General features: G+C 43.9%; 1 protein-coding gene across 4 annotated transcripts in view; it reads left to right on the forward strand.

Moving 5' to 3' along the window:
* The window catches only part of PARVB (parvin beta), a 55,282-nt gene that overhangs the window by 1,395 nt on the left and 37,169 nt on the right, over window positions 1-16,718 (forward strand). The window contains exons 1-2 of one of the 4 annotated variants that reach the window (XM_056517429.1): window positions 5,021-5,146; window positions 14,575-14,664. In XM_056517429.1, the coding sequence (XP_056373404.1) occupies window positions 14,619-14,664 (46 nt within the window). In that variant the 5' untranslated portion in view covers window positions 5,021-5,146; window positions 14,575-14,618. Of the gene's footprint in view, window positions 1-5,020; window positions 5,147-5,941; window positions 5,999-12,415; window positions 12,950-14,574; window positions 14,665-16,718 lie in introns of those variants that run through there. The other 3 variants (XM_056517427.1, XM_056517428.1, XM_056517426.1) reach the window with 3 other exon arrangements.

A 16,718-nucleotide genomic window follows, 5' to 3' on the forward strand; every position in this document is an offset into this window, starting at 1 on the left:
TTAAGGCACTTGACCGATGCTGCTGTAGGACCCTGACTGATATTCAGGGGGGGAGGTCTTTATTTTGGGCCGTCAGGATAGGGTTAATCACGCCCTGTAACTTTTATCATCTTATTCTTATTACTAAAGAACTATTGTAGACAGAGCAGCGCCGTGTCGTGTCCAAGGGTGCGCAGGCATTTCTATGGGATCACTAGTATGTAAAGCAGAGTGGTCTCCAAACTGTGGACCTCCAGCTGTTGCAGAACTACAACTCCCAGCATGCCCGGACAGCCGTTGGCTGTCCGGGCATGCTGGGAGTTGTAGTTTTGCAAAAGCTTAGCGACTACTGCATACGGTCTATAGTTTTCTCTTCAACCTGTGGCTCTCCAGCTGTATCATAACTACAACTCCCAGCATGCCCTGACAGCTACAGGACACGATGGGAATTGTAGGTTAGCAACAGCTGGGCCTCCCTGACCTCCACTGCACCAAACAAGATGGCTGCTCGACTCCTCTTCCATAATTTCCGTAGACCTGCACTACCGAGGGCTGCGCATGGTCTGTACCGATCTGGTTCTGGGAAAGCTGAGTTGACCAGCTTTCTTACTTAAATCTGTGTAATCACACTGGGCATCAGCTCCTATGGGACTGTATCCACCAATCACTGAGCAGCTTTCAGATTTCCTGAGGCGTTCTCTGGTTGCTATGGGCAACAAAGCCAGTAACAGGTACACTCTGCTCTGGCTTATGTTACCATGGAGACGCATAACTTTGCATAAGAGCTGGGGAAAGTTGCCAACATAAATGAGCTACTTAAGTAAAATAAATATTATAAATAAAAAATATTATATAATTTATTATAATTTTTTTTATTTTATGGAGACCCACTGTAAATTAGCCTTTTTTTTATATTTTTATTTTAGATACATTGACAAAAAATAAATAAATGTAAAAAAAATGCAATCTGGCCATTGGAGGCGCTGCAGCCTATACCATTCTTCAACTGGAAAAGAAATCGCCAAATTTTTTTTATAAAATTTTTAAAAAATATATAATAAAAAAAAATTATATATTATATATATAAAAAAAAAAAAATTATATATAAATACAGCATGGCCTGGGTGGCTTTATTTATTTTATGGGTTTTTTTCAGGCCAAAGAAACGCCAAACAAAAGTTGTCTAAGGGTACGTTCACACGCGCGGGTTTTCCGCTGTGTATTTGAAAGTGGGCGGGCTCTTCTTGGCTGTCCGCAGCAGACTTTCCGCGGCGGAATGTACACTGCGGAAAATCTGCCGCAAGCCCCATTGAACTCAGTAGGGACTGTGGCGGATTTTCCGCAGCATAAATGCCGCCGCGGAAAATCTGCTGCGGACAGCCGAGAAGAGCCCGCCCACTTTCAAATACGCAGCGGAAAACCCGCGTGTGTGAACGTACCCTTGGGCTATGTTTACACGACAGAATTTCTTCGAGGAATCCAGCAGAGGAAAAATAAAATTCTGCTTAGACATTTCGTCGCAGTAGAGTTTCATTGGTTTCGATGGTGTTTTGCTTCCCGTGCGCACACGGCGGAATTTCTGCAACGGAGACGTCCACCGCGGAAATTCTGATTCCGTCCACCGACACGTCACATTCTTTTTGTGGAATCCGCTTGGAAATGCATTGTCGTCCATAAAGACGCCGTGTTCCCGCGCGGTCCTTTCCACTGTCTATGGACCGTCCGCCGGAAACTACGCGGTGTGATCATACCCAAAGAAAAAATTTTCAATGAACTTTTATGGCACCACTACCCCCCTGAAGGAGGCGCTATCGTAAAAGATGGGGCCAAAAAATAAAAATAAATATCACCAGTATCAACCGGCATGGTCTATTCACACGTACGGTATTCTGCTGCAGATTTTCTGCGCAGGATTTTCTGCTGCAGATGTAAACTGACTGAATACTAGAGATGAGGGAACTTACAGTAAATTCGATTCGTCACAAACTTCTCAGCTCGGCAGTTGATGACTTTTCCTGCATAAATTAGTTCAGCTTTCCGGTGCTCCGGTGGGCTGGAAAAGGTGGATACAGTCCTAGGAGACTCTTTCCTAGGAATGTATCCACCTATTCCAGCCCACTGGAGCACCTGAAGGCTGAACTAATTTACGCAGGAAAAGTCATCAACTGCCGAGCCGAGAAGTTCGTGACGAATCTAATTTACTGTAAGTTCGCTCATCTCTACTGAATACAGCTGGAAATCCTGCGCATCAAATCTGCACAGAATACTGTATGTGTGAATAGACCCTTAGGGAGAAAATAAACCCACAAACCAGTCCTGTGATACAGTGTAGTACGTCTACATCAGCGTCTCCCAACCAGTGTGCCTCCAGCTGCTGCAAAACTACAAATCCCAGCATGCCCAGACAGCCGTTGGCTGTCTGGGCATGCTGGGAGTTGTAGCTTTGCAGCAGCTGGAGGCACCCTGGTTGGGAGACACTGGTCTACGTGGTGACACTAAGGTGTCAGTGTTTGCATAGGGTGGCGGCACAGTAAGGGTTACTGTCTGTGGGGTGTGAGGAATGTGCATCCTGGGGGCAGGGAGGGGCAACCTATAAATTGTTGGGTGGATGGCGGCTGAGTGACGACTCTAGTTGAGCTGAACCCTGCTGAGGGTTTGGGCCCTGTGCACGCTACCATATTGCGCATAACAGCAGTATGGATCTTAAACCGTATACGTTTTTTCTGTACGAGTCAATGGGAACCGTACAGAACCATATGTGCATACGGTTCCATCCGGTTTTTGACTTTGCACAGTTTTTTTTTTTCTTGGAATTTCGATCAAACAAATGAAACTTTATTAAAAATGGAGTGAAAAGTTAAAAACATATACGTTTTTTTTTTCTTCATAAAAATCGGATGCAACCGGACACCATTTTTTAAACCGTATACGGATAAAAAAAATTTTTACACACATTTTGATTCAGTTTAGGCAGCATTCACATCTCGTTTTTGCAATACGGTTCCAGTGTAAAAAACTGTATGAAACCGTATTGCAAACCGTATGTATAGACATGTCATTGAAAACCGTATGCCATAACATAGCATCCGGTTGTGTACGTTTTGCATCATTTACGGTTTTATCCGTTTTTTTTTTCCCGTACACAAAACGGCAGTCTTCTACGGTTTTATGTCCGGGTGAAAAACCGGATACAACCCGTATACGTTTAAAAAAAAAAAAAAAAAATGGCAAAGTAGTTGAACTTTAACTTGATGAACTTTACTTAGATGCTTGCGGTTCATCCAATGAACAATAACAGTCTCAGGCAAACAGTCTCTATATATCTCAATGACTGACAATTGTTGCGGACCTTGAATGAAATTAAAGTCTCGGAATTTAGGGTAATTGTTGCAGATCCGTCCGGATTTAGGGGATAGATAAGGTCTGGTGATCCTGCAGAGTGCTTAGGGATTGATACACTCGCGATCCTGCATATATCAGCCGTTGCCGCAAGGCTCAGGCCTAACTCGCTGCGCAGATCCTGCTCATTTAACAGCCCGGGAACAAGAGAGAGAACAATGGCTGCCGCTCCCTTATATGGGCAGGGTGAATCTGATTGGTCCGAACATCCGTCATTCACTGTTACACAGTGTGATGGGATTGACTACGTCACAGGGACCTCCAAAGGTCCTTAAGCAGAAATACCGTAGAGTCCACCTGACCACGTGACCCGCAGGTCCTGCTACGCTACAGACAGCTACTTTCTTCCAAAAAACAGCTCCACCCTGTCCTCAGGTTGTCTGTGGTATTACAACTCCATTTCATTAAAGAAGTACTGCAGTCTTAGACTCCTATCCCCTATCCGCAGGATCTCCCGTACGGAGATACAGCGTTGCCGCAACTCTGCGCGGCCAATGCACGTGTCGTCAACCTCAGAGGTCGATGACTCGCAATCAGACACTTATCCTCTATCCTGCAGATAGGTGATAAGCGTCTAAAGGAGATCTGCAGCCATAATGAGCTGCAATACCACACACGATCTGAAGGCCAGGGTGGTGCTGTTTTTTCTAATGCTGGATAACTCGTTTTAGCATTAGCCTCTACCGATTTTTGGCAGGAGCAGTTGACCATGAAATGCCCGGCAGTTGTGGATATTGGGTGGAGTGAAAGATAAGGCAATTAGATTTTGACGCCATGTCCTTTTTGTTTTGGGGGGATTAGCAGCATCCAGAGGAGTCTGGGATTGGTTTATTCCTTTTTTACTTGTTAAAAACCACATTCACGCTTGGCTATGAGGAGCGTGCATGTGTAGAAGGGATCTGGAGGAAAAGCAGCAGACAGTAAAGCGTATGGGCAGCTTATCTCTGCTTTATATTTCTGACCTCCCGAAAGGGCAGGAGCAAGGATTTTTGTCACCCTAGGCGAAAGCTAAATTTGCCGCCCCTTGACCCCACCTATTGGACACTTCCCACCTTACTACTGGGGGTGACACACTGTAACAAACCTCCTCCTCAGGGGGCGGATGTATGGAGGTGCACATAATGTCAGGATGCTTGGCGGACCTGACTATGGATAATACACATACGTAGGGCAATTACACACAGGCTGCACGCCGACTTAGCTTTACCGCAACAAGTGAGTTCACGTTCAAGACATAACTCATGATTTAGTAGAAGTTCTCTGCGGTGAGCCATGGGGGTGCGATGTGAGGTGTATGGGGAAGATGGTATTAACCCCCAAATGTTCGTGACACCAGGGAGTGGTTTTCTTAAAGGAGAACTCCAGAATATAAAAATTGTCCCCTATACTGCTGGCAGTAAAAAACATAAAGATGTACATACCTTCCTTTGCTCCTCCGGGGCCTCCGGTAATGGGCTCCGGTCTCTTCCTGGTTGCCGGTTGTCGGCGAGTCCTATTGCACTCAGCCAATCACCGACCGCAGTGAAGTCCCGACTCGGCCGGCGATAGGCTGAGTGGCAGTGTGAGAACTCTTCAGGACACAAAATTCTTCACTACACCAACACCTGCTGCCGGGGCCGAAAACGTCACACTGCCGCTCAGCCTATCCCCGGCCGAGTCAGGACTTCACTGCGGCCGGTGATTGGCTGAGTGCAGTATGACTCGCCAGGAAGTGGATCGCGGCGGAGACAGGAGCCGGTTACCGGAGGCCCCGGGAGAGCGGAGGAAGGTATGTACCTGTTTATTTTTTTACTGCCGGCAGTATGGGGGACAATTTTTATTGGAGTTCTCCTTATTAAAGGACATCTGCAGCGGTACAAACACTTATCCCCTCTTATCCCCCGGGGGGGGGGGGTGGACTGGGAAGGTGGTGCTGGCTGGACGGGTGCTTCGGATGAGTGGCGGGTGCTTCGGATGAGTGGCGGGTCCTTCGGATGCTGGCCGGCTACTAACTTTCTTGCTGCATGCACAGTGGCGCCCCCATCAAGAGAGGGCTCTAGGCGGCTGCCTATTTTGCCTATAGCCAGAACCGGCCCTCCCGATACATGTATATACATAGGTATGGCTTATATTAGCTGTTTGTGTTGTAAAAGTCGTCGTCCTATAGGCGTAGTGCCCCTTTTAATGCGACCGGTCATTTCCCCTTGGTCGTATTCGTATGATCCGCCGCTATCTGCAGGAAGCAGTATGGGCACATTACTTGCTTTGTCACTTTGGTTGGGGCGATGCTGTATAAATACCGGAGAAGTTTCCATCATAACTCAATTGTCTTCCCTTACGGTCACATCGGCTGAATCGCCTCCAAGAAAAAAAAAAGTAAGACTTTTTTTTTTATTTCATTTTTTTTAAATTAAATACTTTGTCACAATCCAAATTGTCAGATTAATTGGAAGGCATCTGGGAAGCAGCACAGAGTATTTTGTGGGACCCGTCCGTTCTATGTTAGTGCGGATCTTAATGGGGGTGCGTCATGTGACCTCAGTTTTTTTTTGTCTGACAATAAGAGCACAGAGTATGTCAGGAGAAGACTGCATTGATCGTGAAGCCATAAGGTGGCCACTCGAGACTGAAACAGTGTTAGGTGGGAAATGGAGATTGGGGGTTGGGGTGGGCGATAACACATGCAGCACAGAGTATGTCAGGAGAAGACTGCGTTTATCTTGAAGCTTTAAAGGGTTACTCCGCTGCCCCGGCGTTTGGAACATCTTGAGAGGTTTCTGTGCACAGGAAAAATTGCCCAGTTGCCCATAGCAACCAATCAGATCGCTTCTTTCATTTTGCAAAGGCCTTTTATAAAAATGAAAGCAGCGATCTGATTGGTTGCTATGGGCAACTCAGCAACTTTTCCTCTGCACAGGTTTTGATAAATCTCCCCCTTTGTTCCGAACTATTGGCGGGGTGGTGATGTCACGACCCCCGTCGCCCGCTCCAGGCGTTCAGAACGAAATGTTCCGAATGCTGGGGAAGCGGAGTACCCCTTAACCCTTTAAGGACCAAGCCCAATTTTATTTTTGTGCTTTCGTTTTTTTCCTCCTCTCCTTCTTCTAAAATCCATATCTCCTTTATATTTCCATCTACAGACCCATATAAGGGCTTGTTTTTTTGTGTGACCAATTGTACTTTGTAATGAAACCTCTCATTTTACCATAAAATGTACAGTGAACCCAAAAAATTTATTTATTTTTTTTTTTTGTTTTTTTTTTTTAGGGAGGAAATTTTTATGAAAACCACAATTTTGCACATTTTGGAAGGTTTCGTTTTCACACTGTACACTTTACGGTAAAAATGATGCGTTTATTCTGTCGGTCAATACGATTAAAATGATACCCAAGGCTAGTAGATACTTTTATATTTTTGTATATCTAAAACTTTTTGTACAAAATCAGTAATCTAAAATTGCCCTATTTTGACCACCTATAACTTTTTAATTTTTCCGTATATAGGGCGGTATGAGGGCTTATTTTTTGCACCATCATCTGTACTTTTTATCGATACCACATTTGCATAAATAAAACTTTTAGATAATTTTTAATGTATTAAATTTTTTATTTTTTTTTATTTTTTTTATTAAATGTGACAAAAGCAGCATTTTGGCCTTTTTTTTCTTTTTCTTTCTTTTTTTTTTTTTTTTAACATATACGCCGTTCACCGTACGGGATCATTAAAATTATATTTTGATAGTTTGTACATTTACGCACACGGTGATACCAAATATGTTTATTAAAAAAAAAAATTACGCTTTTTGGGGGTAAAATGGGGGGAAAAAACTGACAATTTTCATTTTAATTGGGGAAGGGGATTTTTTTTTTTTTACTTTCTATTTTTTTACATTTTTCAACTTATTTTTATTTTTTTTTTACACTTCTTATGTCCCCATAGGGGACTATCCATAGCAATCGTTTGATTGCGAATACTGTTCAGTGCTATGTATAGGACTCAGCACTGATCAGTATTATCGGCGATCTTCTGCTCTGGTCTGCTTGATCTCAGACCAGAGTAGGAGACGCCGGGAGACGGACGGACGGAGGCAGGTGAGGGGGACCTCCGTCCGCCATTACAGATGACCGGATCGCCGCAGCAGCGCTGCGGGCGATCCACTGATCATCTATTTTAACATGCGCATTGCTGCAGATGCTGTGATCTGTACTGATCACGGCATCTGAGGGGTTAATGGCGGACATCCGTGCGATCGCTGATGACGGCCATTACCGGCGGGTCTCCGGCTGCTATCAGCCGTGTATGACGCGAGCACCGCTCCGATGCTGGCGGTCATACACAGGACGTAAATGTACGTCCATGTGCGGGAAGTACCGCCAAACCAGGACGTACATTTACGTCCGTGGTCGTTAAGGGGTTAAAGGTGTAGGCAATAATAACACATTGGTTATGGGGGAAAAAGCATTCTCATTGCAGTACAGAGTATTTCAGGAAAGCTCTGTGATGATCTTGTGACAGGTCAGTGTTTTCCAACCAGGGAGCCTCCAGCTGTTGCAAAACTACAGCTCCCAGCATGCCCGGACAGCCTTTGGCTGTCCGGGCATGCTGGGAGTTGTAGTTTTGCAACAGCTGGAGGCACACTGGTTGGGAAGTCTATGAGGTCAGGGCTATGGTGGCAGAAAGTTACAGATTTGTAAATCACTTTTTATTAATAAATCTTTACCCTTCCAGTACTTATTAGCAGCTGTATGCTACAGAGGAAATTCTTTTTTTATTTTTTTATTTCTTTTTTTGTCTTGTCCACAATGCTCTCTGCTGACACTTCTGTCCGTGTCAGGAACTGTCCAGAGCAGCATAGGTTTGCTATGGGGATTTTTCCTTGCTCTGGACAGTTCCTGAAACGGGCATCAGGTGTCAGCAGAGAGCACTGTGGACAAGAAAAAAAAAAAGAAATTCAAAAAGAAAAGAATTTCCTCTGTAGTATACAGCTGCTAATAAGTACTGAAATGATTAAGATTTTTAAATAGAAGTAATTTTACAAATCTGTTTAACTTTCTGGCACCAGTTCATTTAAAAAAAAAAAAATTTAAAAAAATTTAAAAAAGTTTTCCACCGGAGTACCCCTTTAATAGTCATCGTATGTGAGTCACATTGTGTTTCCTAAACCTCCTTAGGGCGTGGGGCCCCGTCTTGTGGTTAGTAATTTTCTTCCGAAACTTCACTGAACTTAGATAGAAGCACAAAACCACGACACACCCTGATCTTCAGCGTTCAGTATCATCTATTGCTTTCTGTTATCAGTTCCTCAGTCTAAGGCTGCGATCACACGACGGGAATAACCGCAACTCCGCACTAATTCCGTTCAGCAAAGCCCGCTGAATGAAATTGCGGAATTTTGTCAGAATTTGTGCAGAATTTCGCCACATTTTCTGTGTTCTCGGAACACAGAATTCCCGCCAAAAATGCGAGCCCCCATTGACTTCAATGGGATTCTGCCTCGGAATTCTGCACAATATAAAACCAATCTCTATAATTTGGTGGAATTTCACTGTCTGAATGGGACAGCGGAATCCCATTGCAGTCAATGGACAGTAAATTATGGCGGAATTCCGCACGGAAATTCCGCCATGTGAGCGTACCCTTAGTAGGACCTTAGATGGCCTTTTTCACTCTTGGACAAATGGACTCTGCTAATTGCCTAGACCGGCAAGAAATGTTTTATTTCGACTCACTCGCTTGTGTTCTTACTCTTGTGGTTTTTTTTTTTTTCCCTTGTGTGTTGCAAAACAACAACTCCCAGCATACCCAGGACTGGATTTCTCGGCATCAGATTATGCCTGTCAAATGAGGGGAACGTTGCAGATGCTTTGTTTTTCCTTAAAGGGGTACTCCGCTTGACATCTTATCCCCTATCCTGCACCCGGCGTTCATTTAGAGCATTGGGTTCAGTGCCGGAGGCTCGGGATGTCACAGCCGCTACCCCCCGCTCGTGACGTCACGACCACGCCCCCTTAATGCAAGTCCATGGGAGGGGGCGTGGCGGCCGCCACGCCCCCTCCCATAGACTTGCATTGAGGGGGCATGGCTGTGATGTCACGAGCCTTCCCCCGCATGGACAGTCATCTGGCACGGAGCAGTGGGTCCCCCGCGATCAGACATCTTATCCCCTATCCTTTGGATAGGGGATAAGATGTCTAGGGGCGGAGTACCCCTTTAAGCAAATTATTTCCATTTTTCACACAGAGGCGTGACTGGCTTGATGGTTTTTATTAGTTTCTATGGTACAAAATTCTAGGTGGTTTCTTTCAAACTCGGTGGGCTCGTGCTAGTGTGTTGAACCAACTTTTTTACAACGTTAAATTTATAGGAGTCTTTTATTGGGGACCCCGTGTTCTGTGTGTTATGTCATCAGTTCCCAAAAGCCTTAAAGGGGTATTCCAGGCCAAAACTTTTTTTTTTATATATATCAACTGGCTCCGGAAAGTTAAACAGATTTGTAAATTACTTCTATTAAAAAATCTTAATCCTTCCAATAGTTATTAGCTTCTGAAGTTTTCTGTCTAACTGCTCAATGATGATGTCACGTCCCGGGAGCTGTGCATGATGGGAGAATATCCCCATAGGAGCTGGACAGCTCCCGGGACGTGAGTCATCAGAGAGCAGTTAGACAGAAAACAGCAACTCAACTTCAGAAGCTAATAACTATTGGAAGGATTAAGATTTTTTAATAGAAGTAATTTACAAATGTGTTTAACTTTCCGGAGCCAGTTGATATATATAAAAAAAGTTTTGGCCTGGAATACCCCTTGAAGTTGCGCCTAAGATGGCTACTAGGTACAGTACAGACCAAAAGTTTGGACACGCCTTCTCATTCAGAGTTTTCTTTTTTTTCATGACTGTGAAAATTGTAGATTCACACTGAAGGCATCAAAACTATGAATTAACACATGTGGAATTATAGACATAACAAAAAAGTGTGAAAATATGTCATATTCTAGGTTCTAGCCACCTTTTGCTTTGATTACTGCTTTGCACACTCTTGGCATTCTCTTGTTGAGCTTCAAGAGGTAGTCACCTGAAATGGTTTTCACTTCACAGGTGTGCTGGTGTGGGGGGGGAGGAGGTGTGCTGGTGTGGGGGGGGGGGGGGGGAGGAGGTGTGCTGGTGTGGGGGGGGGGGGGGGGAGGTGTGCTGGTGTGGGGGGGGGGGGGGAGGTGTGCTGGTGTGGGGGGGGGGGGGGGGAGGAGGTGTGATGACACTGTTGGGGATTTATTCAAAATTGAAGGCATACTGACCCAGCATGGCTACCACAGCATCTGGCAGCGGCTGCTATTCCATCCGCTTTGCGTTTAGTTGGACCATCATTTATTTTTCTACAGGACAATGACCCCAAACACCTCCAGGCTGTGTAAGGGCTATTTGACCAAGAAGGAGAGTGATGGGTGCTGCACCAGATGACCTGCCCTCCACAGTCACCGGACCTGAACCCAATCCAGATGGTTTGGGGTGAGCTGGACCGCAGAGTGGAGGCAAAAGGGCCAACAAGTGCTAAGCATCATGGGAACTCCTTCAAGACTGTTGGAGACCATTTCAGGTGACTACCTCTTGAAGCTCATCAAGAGAATGAGGTTGCAAAGCAGTAATCAGAGCAAAAGGAGCTAGAACCTAGAATATGACATATTTTCACACTTTTTTGTTATGTCTATAATTCCACATGTGTTAATTCATAGTTTTGATGCCTTCAGTGTGAATCTACAATATTCATAGTCATGAAAATAAAGAAAACTCTGAATGAGAAGGTGTCCAAACTTTTGGTCTGTACTGTCCTGCCTCGGCCTACCACACTCGTGCGTCTCTCCAGAGTTGCGCCAAACATCTTTCTGATCGCCCAACACCTTTGACCACTCCCTTTATGGCATTGCCCAAGTATCATCCATATCTGCAAATGTACAAATATGTATACCATCAAAATTATTGTTAGGACGACAGTTTGACTAAAGATGTAGCAGAGCTAGGAGACCTAGACAGTTTTTTGGGTCCTTTGCCTAGGGAGCATCACGTGACCAAGGTGCCATTCATCTGATACAACATTAATATAATTTATAACCTGTAGGCCAGTGTTACCCAACCAGGGTGCCTTCAGTTTGCGGAAATGTTCTCACAGTCACATGACAACTTCTTGAGGCACATTCACACTGCATAATGTCCTGCCAGAGAAATTCTCGGCAGACATTAGGGGGGTACTCCATAGGAAAAAAAATTAAGAAATCGCATCAATTGGTGCCAGAAATGTAAACGGATATGTAAATTACTTTTATATAAAAATCTTAATCCTTCCAGTACTTATCAGCTGCTGAATGCTCCAGAGGAGGTTATGTAGTTCTTTCAAGTCTGACCCCAGTGCTCTCTGCTGCCACCTCTGTACAGGAAAGATTAAGATTTTTCTATAGAAGTAATTTACAAACCTGTATAACTTTTTGACACCAGTTGATTTTTAATTTTTTTCCCCCCCTCCAGAGTACCCCTTTAGGAGCACAGCTGGCGTCGGCAAGATTGTCTGTCTGTTTTAGTCGGCGCTGACGGAAATACATTTCCGAGCGGATTCAGCAGACGTTCTACAACGTGCACCATGCAGAAGGCTGCTGCATCGTAAATTCCGTGGTGTGAATGCGCCCTTAGGGCTGGTAGCTGGAACACAGGCTATGCCAGTTGCAAATTGGTTTTCATGAAGAAAAAAAAAAAATCCTTACTGTCCTATGTTGTCCGAGCAAATCTGTGCACTTTTAGGGTACGTTCACACGGGCGGATTACCTGCAGAATTTCCGCAGCGTATTTGCTGCAGATAATCTGCTACCATTGAATTCAATGGGTCTGAGGGAAAATCTGCAAAACTGCCTCTATTGCGGATTTTCTGATGACCCATTGAAGTCAATGGTAGCAAAATCTGCTGCGGATTTTCCGCAGCGGAAATTCCGCAGGTAATCCGCCCATGTGACCGTAGCTTTAAAGGGTTAAAAACGTTTTGTGAGACCCTTCTACTAACCTCTGGGTCAGTGTTGGCTGTCTCGTCATGCTGGGAGTTGAGGTTTTGCAACAGCTGGAGGTGCACTGTTTGGGAAAACACTGCTGTGGGTACAGGCAGTTTCGCTGTATATGAGTTTGGTTGCAGCCTGGGCACAGACCACAGCATCTCCGTCCTGCGCTGATTCTACTGCATAGCAGCTGGCACCGCTCCTGGCACCGTCGTCTGCACAGCGCACCCCTCCAGCCTCTCCTCCCTGCAGCCATTTGTACTCCACCACAGCCGCTCCAGCTCCATAACCACGTTGTCCCATTATTTCTTGTCCCCGTCATTGGACGCCCCCCCCTCCTGAGCTGGTGACGGCTCCTCTTTTTTTTTATTGCCAGCTGTCCAGACCCCTCCACTCTGCCCGGCCCCTGTCAAGGCATCACCCGGTCAAAAATAACCCGGCTGCCGTCTCTTATTGCTGTTCCTTTTGGCTTGACCCCCTTCTTCCCAAATCTGGGACCACCATGTCGGGGCTTCTGTGCAGGAAACGCAAGAAGGAGGCGGCTGGGGCTGGAGAAAAGACAGGTTTGGAGGATTTGTGGGGGCATTATGCTTTGGGGGTGGGTGAGAGTTTTGGGATCAGATTAGGAATTGCTGCTTTGGTGCCAACATGGGGTCTGCCAAATACTGAATCCTCTTGGTTCCATATTACAGGCCTGTATGCATGCACTTAAATCAGATGTACACAATGGGCCCATAGCAGGGTACAGACCAGTGTTTTCCTACCAGGGTGCCTCCAGCTGTTGCAAAACTACAACTCCCAGCATGCCCGGACAGCCAAAGGCTGTCCGGGCATGCTGGGAGTTGTAGTTTTGCAACAGCTGGAGGCACGCTGGTTGGGAAACACTGTGACGGGAAGTCTATGAGATCAGAGCTATGGTGCCGGAAAGTTAAACAGATTTGTAAATTACTTATATTAATAAATCTTTACCCTTCCAGTACTTATTAGCAGCTGTATGCTACAGAGGAAATTATTTTTCTTTTTGGATTTCTTTTTTGTCTTGCTCAAAGTGCTCTCTGCTGACACCTGATGCCCATATCAGGAACTGTCCAGAACAGGAGAAAATCCCCATAGCAAACCTATGCTATCTGGGCATGCTGGGAGTTTTAGTTTTGCAACAGCTGGAGGCACCCTGGTTGGAAAACACTGGTATAGACATACACAGATCTATAGTATGGCCCAGTCATTCTATTAAAGGGGTACTCCGGTGGAAAATATTTTTACTTTTTTATTTATTTTTAATCAACTGGTGCCAGAAAGTTGAACAGATTTGTAAATTACTTCTATTAAAAAAATCTTAATCCTTCCAGCACGTATTAGCTGCTGAATACTACAGAGGAAATTCTTTTCTTTTTGGAACAAAGAGCTCTCTGCGGACATCATGAGCACAGTGCTCTCTGCTGACATCTCTGTCCATTTTAGGAACTGTCCAGAGCAGCATATGTTTGCTATGGGGATTTTCTCCTACTCTGGACAGTTCTTAAAATGGACAGAGATGTCAGCAGAGAGCACTGTGCTCGTGATGTCAGCAGAGAGCTTTGTGTTCCAAAAAGAAAAGAATTTCCTCTGTAGTATTCAGCAGCTAATAAGTATTGGAAGGATTAAGATTATTATTTTTTTTTAATAGAAGTGATTTACAAATCTGTTTAACTTTCTGGCACCAGTTGATTTGGAAAAAAAAAAGTGTTCCACCGGAGTACCTTTTTTTTAAAGGGGTGGTCTAGAATTGGGGGGAAAAAAAATCACAGGGGCTGAACTGCTGTAGAAAACATAGCCCATAGGAATCCATATAAACGTATACTGACGGATTGTATACCAAGTGGAGGGCGTACAGCTTAGGCTAGGTTCACACTACGGAATCTCTGGGCAGAATTTCTGCCGGAGATTTAGCCGTCGGCACTAAGACCGAACGGACTGCATTGCCGTCCCCATAGACGGCAATGCATTTCTGGGTGGATCTTTTGGGAGATCTGCTCAGAAATACATTGACATCTATGGGGACGGCAATGCAGCCAGTGCGGTCCTAGTGCCGCCGGCTTGATCTCCGCCAGAGATTCTGCCCGGAAATTCCACAGTGTGCACCCAGCCTTACTTTATTTCTGTCCCCCCCCCCCTTTAAGTTTTACAACTGTTCTGTTTGTTCCGGCAGTGAGCGACCTCCAGGATGAAGGCAGGAACGCCATCAACGCCCCAATGTCCCCCAGCACCATTGACATCCACCCGGAGGACACCCTACTCGGTACGGTATAGTTGCCTTTTAGCTGTCTGGGCATGCTGGGAGTTGTAGTTTTGAGTCACAGGTTGGGCAGCATTGCCTTAGCGCCTATAGTGTACTTAGTATGGCCAATAGAGTCGTGCGAACTTACAGTAAATTGGCTCGTAGCGAACCTCGCAGCTCGGCTGTTGATTACTTTAGTCTGCGTAAATTAGTTCAGCTTTCCAAGGACTCCAGTTGCCTGGAAAAGGTGGATACAGACCTAGGAGACCTAAGACTGTCATCCAGGACTTTTCCAGGCAACCAGAACCCTTAGAAAGCTGAACTATTTTACACAGACTAAAGTAATCAACAGCCGAGCTGCGAGGTTCGCTACGAGCCAATTTACTGTAAGTTCGCACGACTCTAATGGCCGCCTGTCAACACCATTACCTGTCATGTCACAAGAGCAGGATTCATTTTATTTTTTTCATTTTTGATTTATTTTTTATTATTTTTGTTATTTATTTGTATTTTTTTATGTATTTGTTTGTGTTTTTTATTTTTTTATTTTTGTATTGATATATTTTATTTTTATTGATATATTTATATTTTAATGTATTTGTATTTTTTTAATGTATATTTGTATTTTATTTTTATTTATATTTTTTTATTTCTATTACATTTTTTATTGATGTATTTTCAATGAATTTGTATGCATTTTATTTTGTTATTTGTATTTATTTATATTTAATTTATGTATTTTTTTATTTGTATGTATTTTAATCAATTTATGTATTTATATTTTGTATTTATATAATATATATATATATATATATATATATATATATATATATATATAATATATTTTTTTTTTCTTTTTTTTTCTGTACAATTTTCCAACCCAAACAAGAATATTCCCCCTTTTTTTATTTATTTTTTTACTACCATCAAACAGAGATTTTGACAATGGAATTTAAACTTAGAGTATATTGGAATGTTTTGTTCTCTCCTTGCACCCCCCAAATTTTTTTTTAAAATAAATACATAAATAAAAAAATTGAAATAGAAAGACATGAGATGAACAAAAGGAAAAAAAAAAAATCACCTGACTAAAGTGCGTATAAATGAATCTGATGACATGTGACTTCTATAAACAATCTATATACAATTGATGTATTTGTGCGACCTCTAGTGGCCAAAGTGAATACTACATGTTTGAGATTTCGATAACATTCATTCCCTTTCCATTGTTTATACAGTGGTCCCTCACCAGGACCATTGTACAGTATGTTGAAACCATAACTTTATGGAAACCTGGTAATTGATTCTAAAGCCCCCAATATGTCATCCAAAAATAGGAAAAAGTGAGGATTAAAGAAAAATAAGTAGAGAACTATAGAGATACAGCAAATCCATAAATATAAAAGTAATAAAGATCTGCTGGGAGCTGTAATCACTGTCTATGTAGAGGACAGGAGCTTCTTCAGGGTCCTGTACAGTACACAATGTCCTAAAAAAGTAACATGGAACCGCCCTCACCTGGTGTCCAAAGGAGCACCTAACCCTGGTACAGGTAAAGAGTACAGAACATGTAATACCTCCCTATACTGTAGGGGGCGCTACCAGACACCAGGCATTGCATACACTTCAGTAATACAGGTAAAGACTACAGAACATGCAATACCTCCCTGTACTGTAGGGGGCGCTACCAGACACCAGGCATTGCATACACTTCAGTAATACAGGTAAAGAGTAGTACAGAACGTGTAATACCTCCCTGTACTGTAGGGGGTGCTACCAGACACCAGTCAGTGCATACACTTCAGTAATAAAGGTAAAGAGTACAGAACATGTAATACCTCCCTGTACTGTAGGGGGCGCTACCAGACACCAGTCAGTGCATACGCTTCAGTAAGGCTGGGTTCACACTACATTTCTTGCATATGTATCTCATTCATTTGAATGAGCCGACCGGAGTCAGATAGGGACTCCAGTTGGCTCATTTTTGCCCTGTATCTGACCAGACGAACTAAAACTGTGGTATACCGCGGTTTTAGGTCCGGATACACAGATCTGTACATTGTATACTGAGTCTG

The sequence above is a fragment of the Hyla sarda genome, chromosome 4 (genome assembly GCF_029499605.1).
Source record: "Hyla sarda isolate aHylSar1 chromosome 4, aHylSar1.hap1, whole genome shotgun sequence".
NCBI classification, from domain to species: domain Eukaryota; kingdom Metazoa; phylum Chordata; class Amphibia; order Anura; family Hylidae; genus Hyla; species Hyla sarda.